Source organism: Capra hircus, chromosome 19 (genome assembly GCF_001704415.2).
Source record: "Capra hircus breed San Clemente chromosome 19, ASM170441v1, whole genome shotgun sequence".
Classification (NCBI taxonomy): domain Eukaryota; kingdom Metazoa; phylum Chordata; class Mammalia; order Artiodactyla; family Bovidae; genus Capra; species Capra hircus.
In genome coordinates this window covers 27879140-27907132 of record NC_030826.1, presented here as the reverse complement: position 1 = coordinate 27907132, position 27993 = coordinate 27879140, and the positions used below count along the sequence as shown (strand labels likewise).

Sequence of the window (27993 nt, the reverse complement as noted above, 5' to 3'; positions counted from 1 at the left end):
TTCATACACACAAAACCTGATTAGAATTTTGATTGGATTTTTGCTGATTTTGTAGATAAGCTTAGAGGAGAAATGAGATCTCTACAGCATCTGTTCCTCTAGTTCTTTTTTTATTAGTTCTTAATCTTTCGTAATATGTTTTAGGTTTGGTACATCCTTTATTGGATTTATTTTTAGGTGTTTAACTTTTTATGCTATTTAAGTGGTGTTTTACATGTTTTTAAATTGTTACCATGAAGTAGTAATACAGTTGCCATGTTTTTACAATTAACTTTTATATATTGACTTTATATTCACCAACCTTACTAAGTTTATTGATTGATTGTAATAGTTTTGTTAAAGATTCTTATGGATATTGAATACACTCATGTTGTCTGCAAATGACAGTTTTATTTTTTCCTTTCTAATTCTTATACATTGCTTTATTGCATTGTCTAAGAAGTTCAGTAAATGTTTGCTGAATAGTAGTGGTTATTGAAGGCATCTTTGTATCAGAAACTTTTCAACATTTCACTGCTAAGAATGATTTGTTTTGTTTTGAATATTCTTGTATCAGGTTGAGGGAAGTTTCCTTCTATTGCTAGCTTTTATTCTGCATGGATAAGTTTTTTAAAATACTGTGTACATACCCAGTCCTGTCCAACTCTTTGTAACCCTATGGACTGTATAGTCCGCTGGGCTCCTCTGTCCATGGAATTTTCCAGGCAAGAATCCTGGAGTGGATTGCCATTTTCTATGCCATTTTAAATACTGACTGGGTGTTAATTTATCAAATGTTTTCCCAGCTTCTGATCAGACAGTAGTGTGATTTTTCTGGTTATTTGGTTATCATGGTGAATCGTATACTGTATTTTTTAGTGGTAGACTAACCTGGCAAGGACCAATATTCTTTATATATATTACTGGATTCCTAGATTTTATTTGCTAATATTTTGTGTAGAATTTTTGTATCTATATTCAGAAAGGAGATTGATTGAAAATTTTCCTTTCTTAAAATGTCCTTGTCATGTTTTGCTGTCAAAATTATGCTGGCTTTTTAAAATGAATCTGGGAATATTTTATCTTTGTATTTTCTCTGGAAGAGTTTGAATAGTATTGATGTTATTTCATTTAAAAATAATGATATAGTTTCCTTTGTGGGGAAGTTTTTCTTTCATAGTTCTTGAATTTTTCAGATTAAAGACTTTGGGTAACAGTTTTGATAATTGAGTTTTTCTAGGAATTTGTGTATTTCATCTAAATTTTCAAATTAATTTGCCTGATGTTGTTCCTAATAACCCTCTTGTCTCCTGTAGGATTTGCTGTGATATTCTCTTGCATTCCCAATACTGACCATCTGTTCTACCATTTTAAAAATGAGTCTCACCAGAGGCTTATCAATTTTACTAATTTCAATCATGTCTTTTGATTACTTGAGCCTATGATTGTCTATGATACAAGATACAAGGGCAATAAAAGTAGACTCATAGGAGACCCATATATTATTCTGGATTTTAGTTACAACCATCACCTTTGTGCCAGTTACTGTATATGAGAGGTTGTGGAGGTAATCTGAGGCTCTGGGTGACCTCACGCTCTGGGCAGGCAGTTAGATCAAGGGGAACGAGTGTGCATGTAGGTTGCTCAGGGGTTTACCTTCCTCCCTCCTGGGCTTTGGGCTGGTCTATTTCTGGTACCCTCTAACCTCTCAGGGGACACCAGTTAGGGTCCCAGCTGAAAGCCTGGGATGTTTACTGTCCTCCTGGGTGGATTTTTTTTTTTTTTTTTTTTTGTAAAGAAACAAGGTCTGTTGTGCTGTAGAGTTTCCCATAGTCTGGATTCTGTTGAGCGCATTCCCATGGTGCCTCCTGTAAACTGGATGCAGAGGCTTGATCACATTCGGATTCCAGAGGCACAGGATGCCAGCTGTCTCACTTCACGATGCTGAGATGGATCAGTGAATCAGTTTGGGCTTTGTCGGCCTGATTCCTGTTTTAGGAGTGTCTGCCCTTTCTGAAGGGTTTTAGTGCCTGTGATGTGCACTGTCCTGGTCCATCATTTCATTAGGAAGCCAAACGGTGATAATTTAATGTCATTCCCTCTATGTTTATTGGCTTGATGAATTCTTTTCTTATTCACTGTGTATTACCTGCCCCTCTCCCCCCCACACACAGTTTTTTTCAAGTTTATTTTTTATTATTATTCTTTTTACAGAATTTTGGTTGTTTTCCCCCCTAAGGAGCGATAATGATTAATATTTTAGTAATCCTTTCTGTGCTTCATATTCATCTTTAATTTATTCAATTTAACTTTCATATTTGTTAGTTATTTTTATCTCTGTACCTCCTTTTTCTTTTATTATCCACCTTTGTTGTGTCTTTTAAGAGTCTACATCATACTCCATTCTGTTGTAGCCATAAATCTATTTCTTCAAGTTTTTCTTTCAGCTTAGTTTGTAGAGAATGTCCAGAGGTCATTTCTCTTTGAATATTCTGGGTGATGAACTTTCCCTCATTATGTAGGGTTGTTGTTTTTTAAATTGTGTTATGTCGTAAGTTGGTAAGTTTTCTGACCCCATGGGCTGTAGCCCTCCAGGATCCTCTGTCCATGGGATTTCCCAGGCAAGAGTACTGGAGTGGGTTGCCATTTCCTTCTCCAGGGGATCTTCCTGACCCAGGGATTGAACCCGAGTCTCCACATTGGCAGGTGGGTTCTTTTCCACTAAGCTGCATGTGAATTTAATCCATGTGTGGCGTTTGCAGATGGTGTGAGTGGATTGTTCTTTCTTCTCTCCCCTTCCTCTCGGGTGGATGTCGGATTTCTTCTGAGGGCTGTGGCTGGGGTGGAGGTTTGTGAGATGCTCCCAGTTCAGTGCCCTGTCTCTAACAGGAGACTGTCTATCTGCTCCGTTGCACTGGTATCTCTACCTTTCTTAGTTCTCTGGTTCTCTAGACCTTCAAAGCTTCAAAGTAATAATGTATATGCATATCCCTGCTTTCTTAAACTGAGGCCCAGCCCTAAAGGACGAGTAACATTTTCCAATACTGGATAGAAGATGGATGTTCTAAGCAGAATGATCAGCATATAGAGACGCCTGGAGGCATGAAAGCAGCATCAGCTCAGCTCAGTCACTCAGTCATGTCCAACTCTTTGCGACCCCATGGACTGCAGCACGGCAGGCTTCTGTCCATCACCAACTCAGCAGCACACGGTGCCGAAAAATTAATAAATCTCTTTTGGGTGCTAGTATTTTCGTATGTCTCTTTTTGGTTTGTTGTTGAGTCAGTAAGTCCTGTCCGATTCTCTGCGACCCCGAGGACTGCAGCACACCAAGCTTCCCCGTCCTTTACTATTTCCTGGAGTTTGCTCAGATTCGTGTCCGTTGAGTCGGTGATGCTATCTAACCATCTCATCTTCTGCCACCCCCTTCACCTTAATAACTGTTACTTGCTGTCCTAAAGCCTGTACAAGCTTCTTCAAGCGTTTGCAGTTTTTCAAAATGTTCTCATGACTTTAGGATTTCAGTGTTTCTGACTATTCAGTAGGCATTCATTCTCCTGGGCTCCCCTATTGTAAGGAACCTCCTTTTAACATGCCACAGTCTTAATATGTTGAAGAGGGATTCATTATCTTTCCCCACAAGTCAAATGATTTTTCCTATCCACCCATAACTTTTCCATTCTCTGAAGCTTAGTGACCTTGGAGTCAACTTTAACACACGCCTTGAATGGATTTCTCTAGTCAGAGTTCTGAGTGCTGTTGAGTTTTTAGTCTTTCTTCATGACTCAATTCTGCTCTTATTTAAAAATATTAATTAATTTATTTTTGACCATGCCATGTGGCATGTGGGATCTTAGTTCCTCAACCAGGGATCGAACCTGTGCTCCCTGCGTTGGGAGTGCTGAGTCTTAATCATTGGCCACCAGGAAGGTGCCCCGCTGCTGCGTTTTTGTCTTGCTTTTCTCTACTGCAGGCCTGTTACTGTGCCTGGAGACACCTCCACCCTCTGCTTCCCACCTCTTGCCTCTTCAGGCTCTCTTCCGTGTGGTGCCAGATTTATACTGTGTGAGGAATGCCTCTTCCCTTCCATCACTCTTCTCCCCTGAGCCCCGGATACCTAATCACCCGGGGAGGACAGAATCTCAGTGCTGCCGTTTGCCTGTCTAGGCTCTTCCCTCTCACCTTCCACAGAGCAGACCATTGTCAGCTGCACTGCCCTTCACTCTGCCCCGGATGTACCCTCCCAGGCTGTACGTTTTTACTGTTTTAATAGGAATTCCTTTATCCTTTGTTTTGACCTGTTTGTCTTTAAAAAGAACATCAGCGACCCTCTGGGCCTGGAATTTGCACCTGGTTTTACTGTTTCTGACGAGGTGGCCATAGGCTTGTTTGTTCTGCTCCAGAGTTTTCTCTACTGCAAAGACCTGTGCGTCTTTTTCTTTTTGTATCATTCTCTTTTTAATGTTGTGTCTTGTTTAATGTATCTTTTCTGTGTTCATCCCTAGTGTGCTTAAAGGTGCTTAACATCTTGGGTGTGTATTCAAACAGTAATGAAGCCTACTTTGAACTTGAGGCCTCCAGAGGGATGATTTTAACATCCCCATCGCTCTTCTTCCATGTAACTTGGGGAAGACCAAGTGCAGTGATCAGTTAATGCAGGAGCCCAGCATTTGAGCTAATTTTGGGATAGAGGTTTAGCTCTTTAAGCACCTCAGTTTATTATCCTCACTTAAACCTCTGTCACTGCTCCTTTTTGGCAAGCATAGAATACTGATGATTATTCCATCTTGTTTTTTGATGACTTCATCATATTTGTGAGACTTACTCATCTGTAATCCTAGTTCTCAGAAAAGCCTCTACCACATGGTAACACACAGGCTGGAATGATTTCTGATTACAAATGTCATTGTTAGGATCTGTTAGCATACTGTACATGCTATGGGGTGTTAAACTGAATTTGCACATTTTAAATTCCTTTGAGTTCTTGTTCTCATTTTGGGCTAGTCTGCAATTATTTGCCTCTTACAAATGAAAGTACAGTGTAACTTCATGATAGAGATATCATCTCCTTTTTGAATAAAAAAGTAGATGTTTATATATTACAGTTCATTGAGATGTAGTTCTGATTTGTCAAATTTACTGTGTGTAAATGAAACTCAATAAAAAAATTTAATGTTAAGATTGCCTCTTAGTTTTCTCGCCCTTAATAAAATCGGTTTTTAATCATCTCTTGTTTCCTTTTTGTCCTGTGGGTGGCAGAGAGAGGCTGGGCTAGTCAGACTAGAGACCCGTTGTTGGTAGAAGGTCGGTGGAAGGTGTCAGGGTACTGGGTGCAAGGCCGAGAGCCAGCCCCGCATCTCAGAGTGTGATGCTGGACTTGAGAAAGCCAGCGGCTGCAGACCCAGCGGTCAGCTAGGGAGGGGCAGGTAATTACTGTGGCCTCGGGCAAACAGGGAGGGTGTCCATCTGGTCAGTTTAGAAGTCAGGCCAAATCGGTGAGCTCAGGCAGGGCCCTTGCTTGCCTTTGTTTTAGTCCCAAGCACTAATCTAGGTAGGAAGTGCATTCCATCTTCTGTTGGGAGGGAAGCAAAGATAAAGAACAGCTAGAGAGGTGGTTCTGATCACTTCAACTTTTTTTTTTCTTTCCGGCAGCCTTTCCTTTGAGCACCATTAACTGCTGCATTCAGAGCAGCATGGTCTGGACAGTGCCCCCTGGTGGCCACTGTCAAGGGTTTCAGCCTTTCTAAACAGCCGATGGTTAGAAGCCCCTCCGTGCTTCATGAGGGGACGAGCATCATCGGTCTTCAGCCTTTTCTAGGGTCCTCTCACCTTTAGACTTAGAATCACCCAAAATAAAGGGTCTGGTTTCCAATGCAGCTGAGGTGCGTTCAGCCCCGCCAGGACCAGAGAGTCTGGCAGCAGTCCTAACCACTCTTATTTTTCCATTATTCCCAGAGTCAGTTCTCAGAAATCACTCTGTGTGAATTAAAAAAAAATTAAAGGCAAAAATGCTCCTACTGTTAATTCTGAGTAATGATTACCCTACTGATGAGGAGGGTTTTTATCTTCTTAGACTTGTGACTCTTAAAAATTATTGAGGACCTCCAAAGAGCTGTTTATGTGGATTATTTTTAATGATATTTACTGTGTTTAGAAATTAAATATTTTAAATGTTTATTACCTCATTTAAAATTAAACCGGTAACAAGTTGACATAAGTTATTTTTATGAAAAAATCTATATTTTCCAAAAAATATTGATATTATACCCAAATTTGACCATGAGTATTTCCTTAAAGATGAATTGCAGTGTGGAACCTGAAACCACCGTGGACTTTTCATACCTTGTACACTTTCGAGAGAATGAATTTGAAAAAGCAAATGACATGCAGTTTGAATAATGACCCTGTAAAGTGATGAAGCATTTATTATTATTTCCATTTGATAGATGAGGGAATTGAATGAAGGAAGTACCGTTTAGCAGTCGCATCTGTGGGAGAACCGCTTGTGGTTTGGAATTGCCTGTTACGGGCTAGATTTAATTTCAGGGATAGATTAATTATGCAAATGATAAAGATCCCCTGTTCACATTACTGTGTGGTTTGTCTCCTGATTGGACCCCACCTGATACATGGGGTTACAGTCTTTAACACTGTATCTTATTTTTATCTGTTCTAGACCTATTCTGGACTCTTCTGTGTAGTCATAAATCCTTACAAGAACCTTCCAATTTACTCTGAGAATATTATTGAAATGTACAGAGGGAAGAAGCGTCATGAGATGCCTCCACACATCTACGCTATATCAGAATCTGCTTACAGATGCATGCTTCAAGGTAACTGGAAATGATGTTTACAATGCTGAATACTCAGAATTTCTTAAATGTGACCTGGGTTTTTGTTTTTGCTTTTTTAATGTCTCAGCCTTGTCTTTTTTTTTTTTTTTTTTTAATTATTTTTTGTCTGTGCTGGGTCTTCACGGCTGCACAGGCTTCTCTCTAGTTGTGGCGGGTGGGGGCTACTCTGCGTTGCAGTGCGTGGGCTGCTTTTTGCAGTGGCTCCTCTTGTTGCAGAGCATAGGCTCCAGGTGTGCGGGCTTCAGGAGCATTCAGGCTCAGTAGTTGCAGTTCCCGAGCTCTAGAGTACAGGCTTAGTAGTTGTGGTACGCAGGCTTAGTTTCTCGGCACGTGGGATCTTCCCAGACCAGGGATCGAGCCCAGATCTCCTGCATTGGCAGATGGAAGCCCTGTCTCCATCTTCTCTACAGAGGACTTTAAGTTTTTTTTTTTTTTCTTTTAAAGATTAAAAGAAAAGTAATAGATGTTTATTGTAGAAAAATTGTGAATTCTTAAGGTTAGACTGGGTAATACGACTGTTTTCTGTAAGCAGCCGGTAAGTATGCTTGTTGCTTCATAAATACATCATGTTAGTTTTTATGTTTAAAAGCATCTAGTTTTCATATATTTTTGAACTTGACCATAAGCCAATATAATCAAAACTCTACGGCTCTCAAGAGCCAAGAAAGAAGTGATAGTTTTGAAAAAGTTGACCATAGCTGAAGAAAGACTTGAGTCTTGAGACTGAGAGGGTTCACCAAGTCCCAGGCAGGGATCCTGAAAGGAGACCCGTGCTGGGTCTCACATAGCACGGTGTGGACAGGGCACAGTCACGTGATCCCTATGGAGTCAATGGGCTCAGACTTCTCACTTGCAGTCCTATGTGTTAGAAGCTGAACCCAGCAATTCTGAGGCCTGTGCCTGGTACATAACCATGCGAGGGGCCCAAAGACTGCTGATACCCCGGGCTTCTTGGGGTGTCACCCCTCCTCCTTGGACCCTGACGCCCCCTCATGGCCATCCACCCCAGCAAGCTTCCGTTCAGCAGCAGCCCTCACGGCCACCGACCTGTTGACCTAGACACACCTAAAGGCAAGCTCTGCTGTAACAGTAGTTGCAGGAGCCACCGTGAATATCCAAGATCTGAGAGTCTGCTGTCTCCCTGGAGTCTTAAAATGAAGCCCACATCTCCTTGGTCCTCAGTTTCCCAGCCGCAACGTTGTTTCCGTACAGCTCTCTCTTCATTTTGCCTTACTCCCACTGTGTGATGGGCGCGCCTCCCTACCTACTCAGTGTCTGCCTCGAATGCTTTCTTTCCCTCCGGGCTTTAACTGAAACCTGGCTTTACCTTGCAGTGGCTGCTGCTCTCAGACCCTGTGCACTGGGAGGCAAGGGCACTGTCTTTACTCCCAGGGCGTCTGCTGGGCCGTTCGTTAACTGCTCTTCACCCCTTGAAAATGCTGCCCCTCCTCTGCCTGCCCTCATCGCTGTAGCATCTTTCTTCTGGGGCCCCCTCCTCCCTCCTCCTCGCCTCATTATTTGGTTGGTCTGACCCCCGACATGTCATTTCTTCTCTGCCTCAAGGCCTGACATAACCCTGTGGTACTCCTTAGTTTCTCGTTAACAGCCACCTCCTTGGTCTTGCAGATCCTTAATCTTCTTCTCTTCTCACTTATGCTGCTGACACCCTAGACTTTGCCACCTTCTGAAATGATCTTATTTTTCAAATAGTATTTCAGAAATTCTATTGCAAAATCCTTCCGTCTTGGCAGCTCAGTCGGCAAGTCTCCTGACCGTGTTCTTTGACTGTTTAGATCTCAGGGTCCCTGTGTTGTTCTGCTTTTCCCCTGTGTATTATCAGTACTGCCTTAACTTTCTTCCTCACATAGTTTGGATTTCATAGTATCATTTCAGCCATCTCTGTCAGTATCCTGCACCCTGTCCCTTTGCTCTTTTGTTATACTTTTTTTTTTTTTAATATTTATTTATTTGGCTGCATGAGGTCTTAGTTGGGGCACATGGGATCTTTCAGTTGTGGCATGTGGGTCCAGTTCCTCGACCAGGGAACCCAGGTGCCCTGCATTGGGAGCACGGAGTCTTAGCCACTGGACCACCAGGGAAGTTATACTTGGTTGGCAGAATTCTCACCCCAGATCAATCAAGTTGTTTGTCTTTTTTTAATGCTCTTACTTGGGTTGCTGATGCCTCTGGAGTTCTCTTCATACAATTGAATCAGTACTCCTGTAATTGTGTGACCACGAGCCCAGATTCCACACAGAACACTCTCGTTAATCCTTCCTTGATTGTCTATTAAGGTTATAATCTCATTCTCCCTAATGTCTGCCTCAGTCCTCTGCCCCCTGCAGCTTTGTGGGTCCCTGCTTTCCTCCCCAGCTGACAGCTGCTTCCCGTTTTCCATGAGAAGTTAGAAGCCACCAGAGTGGAAGTGCCCCAGTCTCCTGAGCCACGTTTACAGACCATCCTCTCTTGTACCCACTCCTGTCCGAGGCCAGTCTTCCCACCTCGTTCACCTCTGATGCCTGTCACATCTCTCCCAGGATCCTTCTCAGGAAGCTCACAGTGTCCATTGTCTTCTGCCTGTCTTTGTACGGGCTCTTAATGTTAGCATTAAACGTGCTGAAATTTTCTCCGTTACTTTAGAAAGTTCTCTCTTCCATCCTCTCCTTCCCTTCACAGCCAGATGTCTTGGAAGCATCTGCCAGTCGTTGGGTAGGAACTTGTGAAAATGGTTGCTCCTGTGCTCTCAGGGAAACACAAAACAGGGTCTCAGCTGAGAGTGAGGAGGGAGCAGAGATTGGAGATTTAAGTGAGAAACACTGTGATGTAATCCTCTAGGAGAGTCAGGCAATACTTACATATGCATCATTGATGTTGGGTCACTGTTGGAAATACAAAGGAAATGTGAGCCATAATTAGAGGGGGAGCTTTAATGTGCTTCTCTTAGAATTTGAGATAAGTAGGGGGGAAAAGAACATAAAGAATGTGATCAACACAATTTAGCAAGCTTGAATTGAAAGCTACGTACAGGACTACTGCGCATCAACCAGAAAGAAGGTTTACAACCTCAGCTTGTAATGTTGATGCTAAATCACCATTAAAAATCTCAGATCTGGCCACATTCTCCAACCACAGTGCAGTAAGACAAGGTATTTACAAATTCCCACCTGTTTGGTACAAGTGCTGCTTAATGACTTCTTACTGTTTCTGTGGCTAACCGTTCATCCATATGATTTTTTGGTAAAAGAGGAAATCAAAACTGCTATTACAGATTCTTTAGACGTTAATCACAACAAAATATCATGTGTAAAAAACTGATGGCTTATGGCAAAAACCGCTTTAAGAAATAATTCATAGTTATAAATATTTTATTAGTAAACGAAAATTTATACACAAACCTTTTACTCACAAAGTAGATAAAAGGCAACTTTATGATAATTTACTGAGCTTTTCATCTCATGAGGTTTTCTGTGTTTCATTTCACACACATTAAAAAAAAAGTCCTTTAAAAATACAGTCTGGATGTTAACTTAAGATGTAACTGTGGTGATCATTTCACAGTATATACAAATATTGAATCATTGTGTTGTACACCTGAAACTAATATAATGTTATGTATCAGTTATACCTCAATTTAAACAGAACAGTACAGCATGAAATGAACCTAAATAAGAAGAAAAACATAAAATTAAGTAAAACTTGAACTGGTTCCATGAAAAGACCATAAAACAGACAAGTGTTTGGCAAGTGTGACTAAGAGGAGAGAATCACCAGAAAGGATAAAGGTTTTATAACCCTATAAACAGAGACAAAAATGCCTTGAAATAAGGTGGAAAACTCTGAACAGTGCCAGTGGGAGAAATGGTAAAGGTTGTGAGACATTTCCCTTTATGTCCCAAAGACATGAGGCCCAAATAATTTCAGCAATGAAGTCTTTCCAGTCTTGAGGACTAAATAATTCCTGTGTTATCTAAATGGTTTTAAACCATTAGACAAGGCAGAATAGTCTGGATAACATCAAGATCAGAAGCTGTCAAAGGACTTTGAATGCTTACTTTCTACTTTTTATTAAAAAATATTGCATAAAGACAGTTAAACAATGAAACACACCATATAGCAGGGATTGTTGCTGTTGTGTAGACAGTAAGTTCTGTCCGACTCTGTGACCCCATGGACTGTAGCCCGCCAGGATCTTCTGTGCATGGGATTTCCCAGGCGAGAATACTGGAGTGAGTTGCCATTTCCTGCTCCAGGAGATCTTCCCGGACCAGGGATCCAACCTGCAGGATCCCGGCAGGCAGATTCTTTACCACTGAACCACCTGGGAAGCCCACGACAAGGCTTACGTTATTGATAAAACAAACACATGTCCTCCCCCGCCCATTCTGGATTTCCTCTTGAGAGGAGGTCATTTTGTCTGTTTTGTCTTGTGTTTGTATGTATTTATGAGTAACAGGCTTATGATATTCTTTTTTTTAAACTTCTATTGGTTTCTATAGACTTCCTACTGTGAAAAAAGAGTTTTTAACTACATTCCCCCCATCTTCCTGATTGAAGTTAAGTCAACATTTTTTGGCGTTTTAGTAGTATTCAAACGTGTAAACTGTTCCTCCTGTGGTCACATTTCTCTTCTTACACAATTTGCTGTTTTCCCTGGGGTTAGTAATTTTCCTATTTTGGGGGAAACAGATTAGTTTTGCAGTGACCAACGTTGATTTGACAGAACTACAGGTCTTCTTTCAGTACAGAGACGTGTATCAGGTAAGTGATTGGAGTCTTTCCTCCGCCAGAGCCACGCCTCCCGAGACCCTCTGCCCTCTGCTCTGCCCTTAGTGCCCCTCAGACTTGCCTGCGCCTGCACCCTGGAAATCCCTTGCTTCTTTCCTTGCTTGTTTTCCTGTCTTAATTATGGGTCCTGTAGGCTGTATTTTGGATGGAGAATAACCTCCAGTAGCTTCCTGACAGGGCTTCCCAGGAGGCACTAGTGGTAAAGAACCTGCCTGCCAGTGCAAGAGACATAAGAGACACAGGTTCAATCCCTGGGTTGGGAAGATCCCCTGGAGGAGGATCCCCTGGAGGCAACCCACTCTAGTATTCTTGCCTGGAGAGCCCCATGGACAGAGGAGCTTGGAGGGCTACAATCCATAGGACACAAAGAGTCGGACACAGCTTCCTGCGAAACGCTGAAAATAACCAATTATTCTACCAGTAAGTAACTACTTAATGGATGGCTCATTTGTATAGTGGAATCCTGAGCGGCCGTCTTGAAACTATGTCTGATACACCGAGTGATGTGCTAGTATAATAATAATAATCACATATACCAACCCCTGTCTCCAATAAGTATTTTAAGACTAGGATTGATATACATCAAAATGTGAACCTTTACATGTAGATTAGGGAGAAAAGGCTACCCACCCCAGTATTCTGGCCTGGAGAATTCCACGGACTGTACAGTTCATGGGGTTGCAAAAAGTCGGGCATGACTGAGCGACTTGCACTTCACTTCACTTCTGGTGGTTCAGTGGTTGAAGACTTCACCTTCCAATGTAAGGCATGAGGGTTCAGTCCCTGGTCGGGGAAGTGGGATCCCACGTGCCTCGAAGCCAAAAAAACTCCGTTAGGAGAAAGAAAAGCAAAGAAAACAAACCATCTTTTAAACGGAACATCAAGGAAGGGTTTGAAAGGTCAGAAAACAGGTAACACCAACTACAGCAGTAAATATACTTTTAACCCCCTGTAAATAGCAGGACCTAATGCAATCATATGCCCCTTACAAGACCTCTCCAAGTGGAAAAATAATAGCAGTGCAATGATGAGCATTTCCTCAGCCAAATGAGTACAAAAAGGAAGCACCAGTTAAGTCACCCCAAGTCTAAAGTAGAAGTCAAAGCAGAAACGGACAATGGGCATTATTTTATGTTAGGCGAAAGAATGTTTTATAATGAATTACAGTTGCCTTGAATCTATGTATTGATTGTTATAATGTGGAAATACTGACAGTGGGAAACAGTAATACTCCTTACCCTGAGAAACTGTAAAATGTAGGAAAACCCATCTAGTGGCTTGTGTTAGAGATTTGTTATCTCACTGAGGATACCAACAAATGAGGACACTATCATAATGTGATAAGGGCTACAAAGATGACTAAGAGGGCGAGAGCATCAGAAGCGAAAGGGCTAGTGAGGGGGTGAGACAGTGATTTGACCAGGCGATAAGTTTAACGATGTGCTTATCCTGGACTGCAGCATGCCAAGCTTCCCTGGCCTTCACTATCTCCTGGAGTTTGCTCAAATTCATGTCCACTGAGTCAGTGATGCTATCTAACCATCTCATCCTTTGTTGACCCCTTCTCTTTTTGTCTTCAATCTTTCCAAGCATCAGGGTCTTCTCCAATAAATGTTAAGCGGTGAGCAAATAGGTAGAACCCAAATATAAGGCGGTATTTCTTATATTGCTAAACATTTTTGAAGTCTTAAGTGTAGAGACGTATGTAACATGTTTTTGGACGGTAAAACTAAATATATGTAATTTTATTTAAGGTATCATTTATATGCAGTAAAATTCCGCCTTTTTAGTGTATAGTTCTTTGAGTTTTGACTAATACACCTAGTTATATAACTACAGTCAAGATATAGAACAGTTCTATCTTCCATCTAAATTTCTGCATGCTCCTTATAGGCGTTCCCTCTCCCCTAGTCCGTGACAACCACTGAGTTTTTCCCTTTGTCACTGTAGTTTCGCCTTTTCCAGAACGTCATGTAATCAGACACAGGTTAGCCTTTCCAGTCTGGCGTCTTTCACTGACGCAGTGCATTTGAGCGTCAGCTACCAGTGGTTCACTCCTTGCTAGTTTCTGGTAGTTTTCCATTATACGCGTGTTCTACAGTTTGTTCATTCACTTACCATCTGAAACGCATTTAGATAGTTTACGTTTCTTGGCAATTAAGACGCTAGGGTCGTTTGTGTACTAGGTTTTTGTGAGTGTAAGTTTTAATTTCATATGACTCAATAATTGGGAGTAGGATTGCTGGGTCACACAGGTTTATTTTTAACTTTGTAAGAAACTACCACGCTCTTTTCCAAATGGCTGTGCCATTTTTCATCCTTACTATCAGTGGGTGAAAATTCTAGCTCTGCTTTCTGTCAGCACTTGGTGTTGTCGGTGGTTTATCAAACTGTAGTCTGATAAGTGTGCGGTGGTATTTCATTGTGGTCTTAAATTGCATTTCCCAGGTGACCAAGGATATTAAGCATCTTTTGATGTGCTTATGCCACCTGTATGTCTTCTTTTGTGAAGTGTTCAAATCTTTTAACCATTAAAAAAATTGGATGGTTTGTTTTCTTATTATTCACTTTTGAGAACTCTGCCCTTTTTAGCTACAAGCCCTTTATTGGATAAGTGATTTGCGATTTTTTTTCGCACTCAATCTGTGATCCATCTTGAGTTAATTTTCATGTATGGTGCAAAGTATGGATTGAAGTTCATTGTTTTGCATGTGAATATCCAGTAGATCTTGGCATCGTTTATTGAGAAAACATTTTTTTTTTCCCAATGAATTGCTTTGTCAGGATTCTGTTCCTTTGATCTGTACATTTGTCCTTTTTCATAGCATCTTGATTATAATAGCCATATAATAAATCTTAAATTGTTCCTTTGTCTTTCAATATAAATTTTAGAAACCAACTTGCCATTTTCTAAAAATGGCCCACTTTTCACGTTTTGATTGGATTGCACTGAATCTATAGGGCAGAACTGACAAGAGTATTGAGTCTTCCAATCCATGAACATGGTTTGTCTCTCTGTTAATGTAGGTCTTCTTTTATTTCATTGGTGTTTTACAGTCTTTAGCACATAGATCTCGCACATATTTATTATAAGTATAGCATATACCTTAGGATAACTAAACATTTCATGTTTTTAGTGTTAAATGGAACTTTACAATTTCAATTACCAAATTGTTCAATATTGATATATAGAAATTTAAAATATATATATTATTTTGAAAACACATGTATTGACATCATTTGCAACCTTGCAGAAGTCACTTATTCTGGAAAGTTTTTTGATAGACTCTTTGGAACTGTCTCTAGACAGTCATGTCCTCTGCAGATAGACATTCTTGTTTCCTCCTTTTCAAGTATATGCTTTTAAATTATTTTTATTTGTGATGTTGAATAGGTGTGAGAACAGACATCCTTGTCTTATTCCTGGTCTCTGGGGGACAACATTCAGTTTTCACCAATAAGCATGATGTTAACTGCAGGGGTTTTGTAGATGCCCTGTATCAAGTTGTTGAAGTTCCCTTGTATTCCTTGTTTGCTGTGTTTTTTGTTTTCACTCATGAATGGATGTTGTTTTATTGAATGTCTTTTCTACATCTGTTCAGGTTATTGATTCTTCTTGAGTGAACTTTAGTAGTCTATCCTTTAAAGACATTATTCCATTCATTTTAGTTGTCAAATTTTTTAGCAGAAAGTGGCTCCTAATATTTCCTTATTATCCTTTTAGTATCTCTGGGATCTATAGTGGTTTTCCCTTTCTTGTTCCAGATGTTGGCAATTTGTGTCTTATTTCTGATCATTTTGTCTAGAGATTTATCTCAGAGATCCAGCATTTGGCCACCATTTTCTTTTCCTGTTTTCCCATTTCACTGATTTTTGTTCCTTATAATTTTTTTTCTTCTACTCATTTTGTGTTTAATTTGTTCTTTTCTAGTTTTTTAAGGCAGGAGCTAAGGTCACTGATCTAAAATCATTTTCACTGTTGAAAATACAATTTAATTCAACATGGATTTATTGAGTACCTCCATTTATGGTTTTGGGGAGGTGCTGTGGACAATAACTGAGCTATCAAATGAATCTCTCCTCTTTAGAAGGCTAGTTGCATTTCTGAACGTAATGTATTTCCCTTAAATGTCACTATAATATATGGTATATGCTGAGTCTAGTTACATTGATAGGTTCTTAGAGTATAAAGTTCACTGTAAACATTTGGGGTGCCTAAGCTGATCCTCCCCGACTCCAGTCCTCTTGCCTGGAAAATCCCATGGACGGAGGAGCCTGGTAGGCTGCAGTCCATGGGGTCGCTAAGAGTCAGACACGACTGAGCGACTTCACTTTCACTTTTCACTTTCATGCATTGGAGAAGGAAATGGCAACCCACTCCAGTGTTCTTGCCTGGTGAATCCCAGGGACGGGGGAGCCTGGCGGGCTGCCGTCTATGGGGTCGCACAGAGTTGGACACGACTGAAGCGACTTAGCAGCAGCAGTAGCAGCACCAAGCTGATCCTGAAAGGGTGAAGAGAATTCAGTGAAGCAGAAGGAAGGAATAATTCAATTATAGAGTATTCTCTGGAGGAAATCTTGGAGGTTGACAAGCCCTCACCTGATTGTACTGATAGTGAAACTGAGGCTCAAAGCTGATGCAAGACATGACAAGAACAGATGGGTCCACCTGCAAAGAGAGTTCCTTTGTTTTATTGGGGGGTGGTGGGATGAGAAGCATGGGGAGAAGAAATACGGAGCAGATTTGAAGGGTAGATTGTGGTTGTGAAGAGCTCAGATTTCACACGATGAAAATAGCATGTCCAGATGCAGGAAGAAGGCTGCTCTGAATAAGTTAGGAGGCCATTTGATTGTGGTTATGTTTTGGCGTATGTTTTGATTTCTCTAATGTGTAAACTAGTTTAGCAAAGCCCTGAAATCTTGGATGAGTGGAGTTCTATAAACATTCTCAGACCAGGAGAATTTGGAGTGCGAGGGTTCATGTTTAGAGTGAATAATATGTAAAAACTTGGTAAAATCCTAGTTTTATAGGTGAAGAGCCCAAAACCAGCAAGGAATCAACGTCTCATTTATAGATACGTGGGCAGTTTGCGGCAGAAGATTCCAGTTCCCAGTGTCTTGCCAGTGCCCTGCCTGGCTCCTCGCACTGGATTCTCTTAGTTGACTAAGGCTGGCTGTTAAGTCTGGGAGTAAAGAAGCAAGACAGGCTCTGATCTTAGCACATACTAGTTGGGCAGGCAGTTGGCAGTATTGTTTGCCTAACCCCAAAGTATGGTCAAAAGAAGGAAGCAGTGAGGAGCCTGAGGAAGAGGGTCTCGAGGGGACCTACAGAGGAGACATGACTGAGCTGAGCAGGAAGGGCAGGCAGAGATCACCCAAGTGCTTGTGGATCCGGGAAGGACGTGCCCAAGAAAGGTTATTGGCTTGCATTTAACCTTTTTATTTGGGGACCCCGTGGACTGTACGGTCCATGGAATTCTCCAGACCCAGAGTACTGGAGTGGGTAGCCATTCCCTTCTCCAGGGGATCCTCCCAACCCAAGAATCGAACTGGGGTCTCTTGCTTTTGCAGGTGGATTCTTTACCAGCTGAGCTACCAGGGAAGCCCTAAATATGAATACTTAAATTATTTATCACTTTAAAGTCATGATAGTTTTTTTCCTTTTATGTTCTTTTCTTATTTTTGCTCTATTTTATGTTCTGACTTCAGCCAGTGGTTAAACTCTTATAGAGTTTATCCTGCCTTAATCTTTTTTTCCACTCAGTGTTTGATACTTTTTTTTCCTTCTTTAAGGTGTATATTGATAACAATTTCTCTCTGGTTGTGAGTTTTCTGGTAAGGTAGTGGTTTCCAAGTCTGGCCCTGCATCAGAATCACTTGGGGAACCTAAGTAAAAAGCGGTTTTCAGTCCCTCTCCCAAAGGTGGAGCTCTGGGAAGTTCGTTTCTATAAAATTTCCTGGTTGACTCTGATGAGCAGCAGGCTTTGAGAATCCAGGTTCATTAGGCATGTAAAGTTGTCTGAGGTTGGATTGTTACCTTCCCCACATAATCTGGCCTGAGAATGATGAAATTGACTGAATTTAGGACTGCATGATACATAACAGGATTGGAAAGCGTTAACTTGGCCTAAGAGGGGCAGAGTTCCTAGTATTTTAGAGGCTATCGGGCTATTTATTATTTATCAAATATTTTAAAAAACAGGCAGATATTCAATGTCTTTCTGTTTATTTTGTTTTCTAGATCGTGAGGACCAGTCAATTCTTTGCACGTAAGTAAATGTTAAACGTTCAGACTTCTTTTCTGTTCTCTTGGAAAGTAAAAGCAATTTTGGTATTTGAGAGAGGAAGGGGGACAGGGCAGCAGTAATTTAAAGAGATTGATGTAAACCTTGCTGTTAATTGTTTTAAGTCTAAGGTATGCAAGCTCTGCTTAGCTTTGGTGTTACTGTTTGGCTGTCAAACTGGGCTTTTCACACATTTCATAACATTAATCTGTGAAACTTACATCTTTAGTTGGTTTGTCCAAGTGTTGACCTCCTGGACTTTTCAGAAATTTCCCTGTATCACCCAGGAAGCATTATTGATTATCACATGCTGGTGTGTGAAGTACTGGAAAGTCAGGATCGAATACAACATCCACGGCAGGAAGTGATCATTTTCGCTGGTTAGGACAGTCATGTTAGCTGCAGTGGGGAAGATGGAGGACCGGGAAGTGTTATCGCGAGAAGACTGAGTGGAAGGCTGTTGAGTTACCCACGGGAGAGATGGAAGTGCCTTCAGATGGGGAGGTGCTCGTGGACCCGGATGGAAGTGGGCATGTCTAAGTGGGGCTTAGGTTGCGAGACAGGCCTGAGAAAGAGGAGCTCGGAGAGGGTGGAGTTGTGTGGATTTCAGAGGATTTCAGAGACGCGGGAAGGTGGAGGAACAGGTTCAGGGCAAAGGGGAAGGAGTTTGGTGGGGGACACTGACTTTGAGGTGCCCAAGGCGCTCCTGGGGGAGCCACCTCTAGGCCATTGGACGTGAAGTAGGAGATGTGCCTGGAATGCAGAGCCGGCGGCCTAGGGGACAGAAGCCGTGCGGTAAGTGAGGTCCCCTCAGAGCGTGGGATCCCCAGACGGGGTTCAAGGGTGGGGAGGCGGGCGAGACTCCACAGAGATGCCCAAGCTGTGGGCTGCAGACACCGTAGAGACTGAGATACACAGGAGCACGCGCCTGGGGTTTCACGAGGGCGCGGGAGGCTGGTCGTGGGCCCTCAGTGCGCTGGGGTGGGGAGAGAGTCAGGCCAGATGTCAGTCAGGGAATGACGTGGGTGGATGTGTGTGAGAAGAAAAAGTTTTAAAAAGCAGCAAAAAACTACGTCTGGGCCTACTACTTCCAAACAGCTCTAGAGTGAAAACTGTAGCATTTGAAAAGCAGTAAGGAATCAATTTTTGTTGTTACTGGTGGTGTCTTTAAGGTAGGAGAGGTTAAACTGATGGGAGTGGGGTAGGATGAGATGGGTGGGAGTCAGGGCCCCTAGAGGGCCAGGATCAGGGAGGAGACAGGGCCTGATGTGGGCGGGTGGGGGGACCAGAAACGGGGAAAGTTCTCATCTCTTGGTTTTTCTTTCCCATAGAAACTTCGGTGTTTGATAACAAGAAGTATGAGAGAAGTAGAAAATAGCCTCTCTCGTGTAAATTTTCTTCCAGCAATGTATAGTCTCTGAGTTATACGAATTCGCTTTTCTTAAACAACAAACTACCGGACACTTAGTGACTGAAAGCAGTTTTCCCAGCCCTTGGATTGGACTCAGCTGGGCCTGTCTGCTGAGCCGAGCCAGGCCTAGCCGTCTCACCTGGGGCCCACCCCGCGGCTGGGGGCAGCTGAGGGCCAGGGGCTGGTTGCCTGTTGACTGGGGTGCCTTGGTGGGTCCTCTCATTCTCCAGTGGGCTAGCCCTGCCTCCGACATGGTGACAGACTGCCCGGAGCCGTACAGACGCGAGGTCCAAGATGTAAGGGTGTGCACGCTTGGTGCTCTCAGGTTCCCAGGCCAGACACGTGACCAAGGCCAGGGTCAGTGGGGGAGGGGAGGGAGTGTGAGACACTTGGGGCCTTTGCTGTGGACACTCCCCTACGAGGGTGTCGAAATGGGAATCAGATTTAATCCACCAAAAGTTTTTATAAGTGGGTTCAGGTGGGGGTCACTGAGACGAGAGAACAGAGAACGTCAGCGAGAGAGACTGTCATGATGGACCATGGGATGTGGCACACGACGAGGGACTGATAGGAGGGAGATGGGTCAGGAAACTGGAGAGCAGGGCCTCCTGGGGACGCAGGAGCAGGAAGAGCAGGCATTGTGGCCGCAGGTGTTGGGAGGGAGCTCCTCATGTGTGGCTGCAGGAGTGGGCAGCTGAGAAAGGGGGGCGGGCAGGAGGGCATGGGGTGGAGGGTGTCAGGGAGTCAAAGGGTTGGGTGTGTTGCTCACACGAGAGGAGGGGCTTTCACACACACACACACACACACACACACACACACGAGTGATGGTTTGAGGGCAGTGGCCTCTGGTAAACACTTCATAAAGCTGAATTATTTCACTTAAAGGAATGTCCTTTATTCCAAGATAAGACCCTTCCTGTGTTCTTTGGAAATAAAAGTGCTTTCTTTTTTGAAACAGCGTGGGTGGGGGTAGGGGTGGTTTGTTTTTTAAGATCTTACTAAGCAAAATAAATCCAGTGTCAGAACCACTGTTCCTGCTATGTGTGACCTCAGAGAGGTGAGAGGTAGGGGCTTTTAGAACAAGAGAGTCTGGAAGCAGCATTAGGGGGAGTGAGAAGGATGTCCCTGATGTTTGTACGTGTGTGTGTGATGACGTACACTTGTGTGTATGTGCACACAGGTGTGTGATGTGAAGTACGGCCCCCGGAGGGGAGTGTTCAGTGAGGAGGCTGAGAACGTGGGTGACTTTGCACGCTGTGGAATGGGGATCCCACAGAGTATGGAGGAAAAGAGGGGGGCTAGAGCAGAAAATAATTGGGTTTGGAATCAGGAGAAAGGAAGTGAGAACAGAGGGTGAGAATGAAGAGTGGCCGGAGGAGCTGCATTTGGAGCAATGACCAAGGCTGGCGGGGGCGCGACCTGAAGGCCCCTGCAGAGCTCACCTCCAGGCCCCGGTGGATCCGGCAGGGGCGGGCTTGGGGGGTTGGGGCCATGGGAGGTGGCAGTCTAGGCTGGGCCTTACTGGCTTCCAGGGGTTTTTTAGCTCAGGTGGGTGGCCCCACAGCTAGATGAGTTTCTGGACCTTCATCTTAGTCACAATTTCTTGTAGCTTCTCACAGAATCAGTGAACCTTACGGGCACAGGGGACAGAAGGTGAGACAGGTGTCAGGCAATTACAGGTGTTTGGGTCTTCCTGGAGCACAAGCTGTGAAGTAGGGAATAAAAGCCAGTTTAAACTGAACACGCTGACAAATTAACCTCTATTCTCACACAGACAAGATGGGTCTCCCAGTATCTTTCTTTCCATCATCAGTGCTTTGTGTTTCCAGACTCATGGCTTAAAACCTTGCCGTCTGCTTTGACTCCCTGCTCTCTTTCATTCCCGTTTCCAGTTGTCGCCTCACTTCATATTTCTCCAGTCCTGTCCTGCCCTAGCCCCGCCCAGCACCTACTGTCTGCCCCGTCTTCTGGGATCCTGGCTGACTCCCTTGCCTTTCTCCTCTCTCTCCCTCCAGGGAGGACATAAGCCTCATAGTACAGCTAGCTCCAGCCCACACTGATTTCCCCTCGTCAGGCCCTGTTGCTCACATACTGCGATTCATTACCTGTTTGGGTCTTTGTGTCTTGTTTTACAGCTAGACGGAAGGGTAGGAACTGTGACTTTCTTTGATTGCTTTTTAATTATCCTCTGAGAACCTGGAACACTGCTTCTGGGCATCCTTAGTAAATGGATAAAAATGCAAACAAAACAATGAATCTCTTAATTAAGCAGGAACCGAGGAAACAGGCTTAAGATTAGGAAGTTTTAGAAACAATTGAATATTGTATGTGTTTTCAAAGGGTAAAACCTTTCTGATACCATTTTATAAAGGTGTTTTATTTTGAAATTTCAAACCTACACAAAAATAGAATAGTTGGAGACCCCCAGAAACCCATCCCCTAACTTCAATGAGTTAAATTTTACCAAATTTTATGTGTTTTCTGTTTTAAACCTTTTTTAAACCTTCTCCCAAGTTTTTATGTTAAACAAATACCTAAATTTTACTGAAAAGTTGAAAGAGTGATACGTTAAGTGCTCGTGTACCCTTTACTTAAATGTGTCCCTTGTCTCTGTACACACACAGGACTATTTGCAGATACTCTGACACTTGACCCCTGGATACGCCGTAGATGATTCCTAAGAGCAAGGGTGTCCCCACATAACACACGTTGTCACACTTGACAGTGAAACAGTAATGTTGTCTCGTATGAAATCCATATGTGAATGTCTGTAATAGTCTTCAACATGTTTCGTATGACTTCAAAGATCCACAATCCTGTCAGGTCTCATTCCTTGCATTCCTTATGTCTCTTCATTTTAATTCTATATTCTACAATAGTCTGCTCATTTTTTTATTTTATTCCACTGGGCATATTCTTCAGAAAAGTCAGTTATTCAGAAAGTGAGCTGCAGACATCTTTTTAAAACTACCTATTTTGAAGCAGTTTTGACCTTGATTTCCCAAGGCACACCCATCATGTGGGCTGGCTCTGCAGATACCAGCCTCAAACTCAGGGTTTCCCAGGCCACCCGTACTTCTGACCAAATACACACATTTGAGGGTGGCCACTACCCACTCAGATTCAATACTTTGCTAGAGTGACAAGTCAGAGCCAGAGAGGGTGAGAGCTGGAGTTTCCCAAAGGCACGGCTTCCATTTGCTCTGGTCACTTCCCCTCCCAGTGCATCAGTGTATACTACCAACCAGGAAGCTCACCTTAGCTTCAAAGAGTTTTTATTAGGCTTCACTATGTAGGCCTGGTTGATTGAATCCATGTCCATCCCCTTTCCCCTCCCAGGAGGGTCACTGGGATCAAAGGCACAAACCTCTAATCTTCCGTTTGGTTTTTCAGCTTGTCCAGTCCCCATCCTATAGCTAGCCAAGTGCCCACCATGACTAACAAAAGACATTCCAGGTACCTGGAGGCTCCAGAGCTCCCAGGAATCAGGAACAAAGAGCAGCCAGGTTCTTCACTTATAGAGCATCAGTTAGTAGAGGAAAATTGCTCTGAGAATCTAACCACTGAAGCTCCATGAAATGAGTATGATAAGGTATGGTAAACCCGCCCCCTTCCTTCCTCACACACGTTCCCTGGGCCTCCGGACGGCTCACAGAGCCCCGGCAAGAATGGCGGTGCTTCCAGCTCGCAAGCCGGGCCCTTCCCACCCCCGGGGCCCGGGATGGCTTCTGCTCACAAGTGAGCAAGGGCGAGAACTCGTGTCACCTGCCTGCAGGGCCGCAGCCATGGTGACCCTGCTCGCAGTAGGCAGGGGTGAGGGGCAGGACGCAGTCCTCTCCTTTTGGGTGGTTTGTGAGCTTGGATGATCACTTTGGGTGAGGACTCTTTGGAATGTTTGGAAGCAGGAAGCACTTGGGGAGGGAGTGACTGCTGTTTGACAGAACCTACGGTTAGTGAGCACTGATTCACTCTTGTCACCAAAAGTGACCATTGAAAGCACTAGCACTTATAGTTAGATGGTCATTGTCGTTTGAGACCGATGTATGCATCAGTGGTGAGGTGTGGGTTCATGAGCTACAGCAGCTGGGTATCTCTTTGTGCTCACAAAGTAGCAGTCATCAGATAAACCATATTTGCTTTTTTTTTTGAGTTTTCTGAACATTTTATTAGGAATATTTTCAAACATAAAGCTGAAAGAATTTTTGCAGTCAAGTTCTATATATCTACCATCTAGATTCTGCCATTAATATTTTATTATATTTGCTTATTATATATTGACCTGTTCATCCCTCTATCAATCCATTTGTTTGTGTTGGGAGGGAAGCTTTTCCAACTTGGGTCCTGTGGTTGGGGATCTACAAATTGACAGTAGACTAACAGGAGAAGACAGGGATTATGTATGCACACGTGTGGGAGTATTCAGTGTTGAGTAACTTGCTGAAAACCAGAAATAAAAGGCTTCCATACTAAATTTAAGAAACGGGAGGTGGTGTAGGTGGATTGGGGCTTCTAGGGGAGAGTATGGAGGGTTCTATGGGGCTTTTTGATGCCAGTGGACAGCTGAATTTGTACTTGCTGGTGCTCAGGGTCGGACTTCCCCCAGTCCGGAAACTCCTTGGGATGGGGTTCCATGGGAGCTGCATTTTTAGGAGGCTCAGCTTAAGGTTGGGCTTCCCTTGTGGCTCAGAAGGTAGAGAATCTGCCTGCAATGCAGGAGAGCTGGGTTCCATCCCTGAGTTGGTTAGATCTCCTGGAGAAGGGAATGGCTACCCACTCCAGTATTCTTGCCTGGAGAATTTCATGAATAGAGGAGCCTGGTGGTCTACATTCCATGGGGTCACAAAGAATCTGACACGACTAAGCTACTAACACCTTCACTGCTTAAGGTTGGATGGTATTTCTTTCGGTGACTGCTGATTGTTGAGATGTTTTCATTTTCAACTGGAAAACCACTCTTTGGGCTATTAATCCCTTCATCTGATGCGTTTGTAGATCAGTGTGCTTCCCCCTAAATACTTCAGCATACATAACATTAAGTAAAGTTCAGGATTTACATCTGTATCTTTTTGAGACAAAATTCACATACACTTAAGTCCCCTACATACAAACCTTCAAGTTGTAAACTTTCAAAGATATGAACCTGTGTTCCATCGACATCAGACGAGAGTGACATTGCAGCCTGCCCTCCGTCTCCTATTGCTGACGATCCTTCAGCTCTACCACCTCCCACGTCCTTTCCCTCCTCCAGCTGGTAACACTTCTTGCTTCTTCACTTGATGGCAACCCTGTGTGCCAGCTGTTGTACTGTACTACTGTACTTTTCAAGGTACTATACTGTACAACTAAAAATGTTTTATTTCTTTATTTGTTTTTATGGATTTGTGTGGAAAGTCTTATGAACCTATTACAGTACAGTACTATATAGCAGATTGTGTTAGGTACTTAGGCTAACTTAGTTGGACTTCTGAATGTGCTCTTGAAACAGAACTCCTTCATATGGAGGGGACTTATGGTATAACAGAATGCAAAACTCTTAAGTAAGTATGTGCTTTAAGTATGTATGGGCTGAGTTATTTGTACAATGTAAAGATCTGTTAAGATAGAGAACATTATCATTTTGATCATCCTGTAAAGTTCCCTCCTGTACCCAGCAAATTCCTACCCTCACTTCATTTGATTGTGTGCGTGTGTGCTCAGGCACTTCCAGCTCTTTGCCTAAATATAAATACAAAACTGTAAAACTCCTAGAAGGTAACATAAGAGAAAACCTACATGACCTTGGGCATGGTAATACCTTTTTAGGTACAAAACCAGAGACATCCATCAAAGAAATAACTGATAAACTAGACTTCATTAAAAATTCCACTCTGCAAGAGACAGTGTTAAAAGATTGAGAAGATAAACCACAGACTGAGAAGAAATATTTGTGGAAGACACAACTCCTAAAGGAGTGTTATCCAAAATGATTTTTCTGTGTCTTTAATATTCAAATGAGAGGTTATCATCTTTCTAATTCTGTCAATTTATTCATCATCACTGTTGACCATCATAGTTGTTACCATTGCTGCCATTTATTGAGCAACTTCCGGTCAGGTGCCATGCTAGGCTCCTTACAGGCGTGATCTCAATCTTGCAGAGTAACCAGATCTCATTTTAAAGGAGTCTAAGCCGAGGTTCAGAGGCCAATCACGTTGCCCAAAGCCCCATAACTAAGAAGGGGTAGGCTGGATTTGAATCTAAGTAAGTCATCAGGACAGAGAAAGAAATGGCAACCCACTCCAGTACTCTTGCCTGGAAAATCACATGGACAGAGGAGCTTGGTAGGTTGCAGTCCATGGGGTCGCTAAGAGTCAGACACAACTGAGCGACTTCACTTTCACTTTTCACTTTCATGCATTGGAGAAGGAAATGGCAACCCACTCCCGCGTTCTTGCCTGGAGAATCCCCGGGACCGGGGAGCCTGGTGGGCTGCCGTCTATGGGGTCACACAGAGTCGGACACGACTGAAGTGACTTAGCAGTAGCAGCAGATCATCAAGATACCATGGCCCACTTCTTACCCACTTTACCAGCACGATAGATGCATGAAGTAATTTAGAGTTTGGTAATTCAAATTCGCTTCTATATGGTGGATGAACAGCTGAGTGGACAATAATGGGTAATGTTTATTGAATACTAATTGTATGTTTTGTGTGTGCTAAGTCACTTCGATCATGTATGACTCTCTGCGGCCCCAAGGACTATAGCCTACCAGCCTCGTCTGTCCGTGGGATTCTCCAGGCAAGAATCCTGGAGTGGGTTGCCATGCCCTCCTGCAGGGGATCTTCCCGACCCAGGAGTCCAACCCGCGGCTCCTGCATTACAAGTAGATTCTTCACCACTGAGCCACTGAGAAAGCCCAATTATGTGCTTTACGTGGAGTGTATTTTTTTCCTTTACAACACAGCCTTATGTGTAATATTAGCAGAGGTATCTTAGACCTAAAATACAGAAAATTTAGCAGAGTTCATAGGCAGTTGTTGACGGACGGCTCAGTACAGCTGAGTAAGTGTGACAGTTAGGGGGAAAAATGCTTTCAGGATACACTGAAGTATGTCCAGTTGAGAGAGGTTAGGCAAGAAACCGCAGAGGCAAACCAAGCCGATGAGTACCAATCATAACTGCTTCAAGACAAGTCATCGGCAGTGTACATGAGGCACACTTCTTAGCATCTTGAAAAATTATCTGTTTGAAACCAACAGCCAACATCATGATTAGCTTGAAACCCTAGGTATTTTAAACAAAGAACACAACAGAGAAAACCACTGGCATAGCTCTTATGAAATTGCACTTGAGTAAAATCCAGATTAATTCCCCTGGCTCCAGGGTACGTCCTGTCCACACCTTTCCACCTCGGAGGCAGTCCCTTCTGCTGTGTCTGCCTGGCTGGTTATTTACATCAAATCCTGCACGCCGGCTGCCAGTTGCTGGAATATACCGGGCTTTTCTTCTGCTCTGAGGCTTTTGCGTTTGTCTTTCCATCTGCCTCCATGCTCTGTATCCGGCCCTCTCGTGCCTGGTCCTGCTCAGCTTTCAGAAGTCGAGTGCCCCCCACCCCCTCCACCATTGAATGTCCAGCGAGTTGTCCTTTGCTCTTCTGCCTTTTCCCCTCAGTCACCTTGTTTCCTTCATCACCCTCCTCACACCCTATAGAGACCCAGTTTGTGTTTCTTGTTTGTTTTAAATCTCTTCTAATCTTGAGCTACAGGAAGACGGTATCCACAGCTCAATCTCTAGCACTTAAGGGATGCCTGAGTTGATTTGGAAATGTGTTGAATAAAGGAATGAACATCAGCAGATACCAATGATGACCAAGTAGAAAGTATAATGGTGATAAAAGGACATTAATGACAGGACTGAAAATATCAAATAGAGCCTAGAAATAAACTTAGATAAGACTTATGTTCTTTTATTCAACAGAATGTATTGAGTACTTGCTATGCTAGGCACTATGACATACGTGAATAAGACAAACATGGGTCCTTGCTTGTTTTGAACTTAGAAAAATGCAGAATTTAACTGAGAGATGAAGCCATCATTTCTCCTAAAAACAGCATGTATATTATTTAGCTCAAAATTCTGTCTGTGTGTTTTTATAGAGGTGGCAGGTGGGAGGAGACAGGAGGGATATAGCACAAAATTACTTGAAATTTTTTTATCTGAAAAAAATAAATCCTCAGAGACTACTTGTCTCTGAGGTTTTAAAAAACAATGATGGGTAATGTGATTAGTCATACTTCAGAAATACTGCATAGGGTATTGGCTTTGGAATATAGTCATAAGTGTAAGGTAAAGATAACATTTCAAATCATTTTGACCAAGATAATCAGTGTCTTGGCCAACCATTGATAATGGGATGTGAGCTGAATCATGTGAGTGGAAAGAGATTAAATATTTACCTCAGGGCTTCCCTGGTGGCTCTGTGGTGAAGAGCCCGCCTGCCAATACTGGAGACACGGGTTTGATCCGTATTCAAGGAAGATCCCTTATGCTGTGGAGCACCTGAGCCAATGCACCTCAACTGTTAAGCTTGTGCTTGGAGCCGGGGAGCTGCAACTACTGAGCCCACGTGCCACAACACCTGAAGCCCACACATGCTAGAGCTCGTGCTCTGCAACAAGAGACGCCCACGTACTGCAGCT

The 27993-nt window shown here is 43.1% G+C and overlaps 1 protein-coding gene across 6 annotated transcripts in view; it reads left to right on the top strand.

Annotated features, from left to right (window-relative positions):
• The window catches only part of MYH10 (myosin heavy chain 10), a 121617-nt gene that overhangs the window by 14046 nt on the left and 79578 nt on the right, over window positions 1–27993 (top strand). For all 6 annotated transcript variants that reach the window (XM_018064634.1, XM_018064633.1, XM_018064636.1 and 3 more), the window contains exons 3-4: window positions 6656–6812; window positions 17860–17887. In XM_018064634.1, the coding sequence (XP_017920123.1) occupies window positions 6656–6812; window positions 17860–17887 (185 nt within the window). The remainder of the gene's footprint in view (window positions 1–6655; window positions 6813–17859; window positions 17888–27993) is intronic.